At 17.4% G+C, this 2476-nt stretch overlaps 1 protein-coding gene across 1 annotated transcript; it reads right to left on the reverse strand.

Annotated features, from left to right (window-relative positions):
- Positions 1–1446: 1446 nt before the first annotated feature.
- Positions 1447–1659, reverse strand: BO80DRAFT_362634 (uncharacterized protein; the record flags this gene model as incomplete). Its single annotated transcript, XM_025716066.1, has 1 exon — positions 1447–1659. A coding segment is annotated over one exon (213 nt), but the record flags the coding sequence as incomplete, so codon positions are not given.
- Positions 1660–2476: the final 817 nt, after the last annotated feature.

A 2476-nucleotide genomic window follows, 5' to 3' on the forward strand; every position in this document is an offset into this window, starting at 1 on the left:
CTGAAATTAATAAAACTTATAAAAGCCCTGGAGAAAGATTCTATTATATATTCTTTTACTTATAAATTAAATAATTATTTAAGTAATGACGTACATCCCGATTCTAGATATTCTAATAATATTAGTATTTTATAAGACTTGTGTTAATAATAAATCTTATTTAGTAGTTGGATATATAGGTCTCTATTATCTAAAATTATTAATAGATTATTAAAGAATAGAATCTATTTTTTAGAATATATCTTCCTTTATTATAATGGGCTCTTTCTTAATAAATCTCTAAAAAGAGATAGTTCTAGTTAATTATTAAAAATTTAATCTATAATTTATAAATATTTCTATATAAAGATAAAAATAGTTAAAGTTTCAAGAATAATTATAAAAAAATATACTTTATTTTTTAAATATTTTAGAAATAATAATAATACTTATTTATAATATTATACTAGAGCTTATTGTTTATTATTTTTATAAATTAAAATATTTATTAGGACATTATACTTACTAGAATAAAATTAGATTAAGAAATAATACTAAGAGAGAAGCTTAGTCTACTATATTTAAGTAATATTTAATTATTGGATTATTATAAAGTACTCCAGGATTCAATAATTAATTAAAATATTAAAATAATTTATATATTAAAGTTTTTCTAGTTCTAAATATTATTTTTTTAAATACAAATAATCGCTAGTAGTTTCATATTATAAATATTATAATTATATTCTATGGCAAATATAATCTTAAAATAATAATTTATAAAATATTAAATTCTATTTTTTGATTAAAAATATACTTTTAAAATGATTCTACTAACTAAATCTATTTTAATATAAGTAAGACGCATGGATTTATAATAAATAAAATAGAAATTAAAATTAAAATATTTTTAAATATTCTAAAAATTTCAGTATAGGTATAGTTCTAGTTAAAAATAATTTTTTTTAAAGTTATTATATAAGAGATTATACTATCCTATTATAAGCTTTAATAAATCTGTAATAGAAATTATAAAAACCTAAAAATATTTAAATCTTTTTTACTATTATTAAAATATTTTAATTAAAATAATAATAATTTTTATTGGGTCCATACAGATACTATTAATAATAATAATAAATTTAAAAGCTTTCGTCTTAGTAATATAGAACTTATATTTATAAATAATAGTTTATATAAATCTGTGGCTCATAACTTCTTAAATATTAAATAAATATATAACTTATATTTAGCTGTACTATTACTATAAATTAATATATTATTATTATAGATTATAATAAATTTATTTAAATATTTCATTAAGATTTTATTAATAAGTTGCTGGAAGGTAGCAAGCTTATTAATAAATTTAAATAAAAAAATATAATATTTAAATAGATTATATCACGTTTTAAATATTATAAGATTTTTTAAAATAAGATTTACTTAAATCTAGTAAAAACTTTATTATATATTAATTTTAATAAAAATCTTAATATTATAAAAGCGGTCTATTATCTTATTAATAAAAAATAAATAATATAAGTTTTCCTTAGTTAAGATATTTATTTTTTTATAATTTATATAGAAATGGAGACTTTCTTTAAATTTTTGAATTAATAAAATAGAAAAAATAAAACGCATATAATTTAATATAATAAATCTTTTATTTACATTTTGTCAAGGTGCGGGCAGGCAGGGGTGGTAGGATAGCGGGTTCTGGCGGGCAGGCAGGGTTCGGATAGTAATAACAACTAGGATTCTAACTGGATGCGGGGCTGGCTACTGGTCAAGTTATATATAGATTAATAAATAAGATGTAGCTTAAGGTTACGGATAGAGTTTAAAAGATAGATAATTTTTAATTATATCTAAGATTACGTGTTGGGTGGTAAGACTTAATAATACTTCTCTCTTTCTAGTTAGAAAGATTATACTGTAATAATACTCTTTTTTCTTTAAACTAAGCTCCTGTGAAGTGAAGGTTAGGATTTATATAAATAATAGCAATGAAAGTTCTTAATAATTTAGTAGGTATTCTCTAGATATTCTACAGATTTAATAATGGGATTAGTATATCTTATTTACTTGATAAAATATATTAGCTAGAGGTAACCTTATCTCTAGTAATTCTAAAAAAAATTTAAATAGGGGGGCGTCTTTTATTAATTTATTATATATTTAACTTAGATTATAGTTATTTTAATTTTTATAAATTTTATAATAATATATATTTTTACTGTAAATTATTCTATATTTTTAATAATAAATTAATTAAAAATAAATATAGATTTAAATCCTATTTATAGATAGAAGCTGTAATTAATAAAAAATAATATAATCTTAATAAAATTAGAATATATAATATTTAAAATAAATTTAGCTGAAAAGAATTAAATACTTTAATTATTTTATAAATAATTTATATAAACGGGGAAATATTATTTTAATATAATATTTATTTATTTTATTTAGCTATTGGTCCTAAGATAATAAA

Source organism: Aspergillus ibericus (assembly GCF_003184845.1).
Source record: "Aspergillus ibericus CBS 121593 unplaced genomic scaffold BO80scaffold_39, whole genome shotgun sequence".
In the NCBI taxonomy this organism is placed as follows: domain Eukaryota; kingdom Fungi; phylum Ascomycota; class Eurotiomycetes; order Eurotiales; family Aspergillaceae; genus Aspergillus; species Aspergillus ibericus.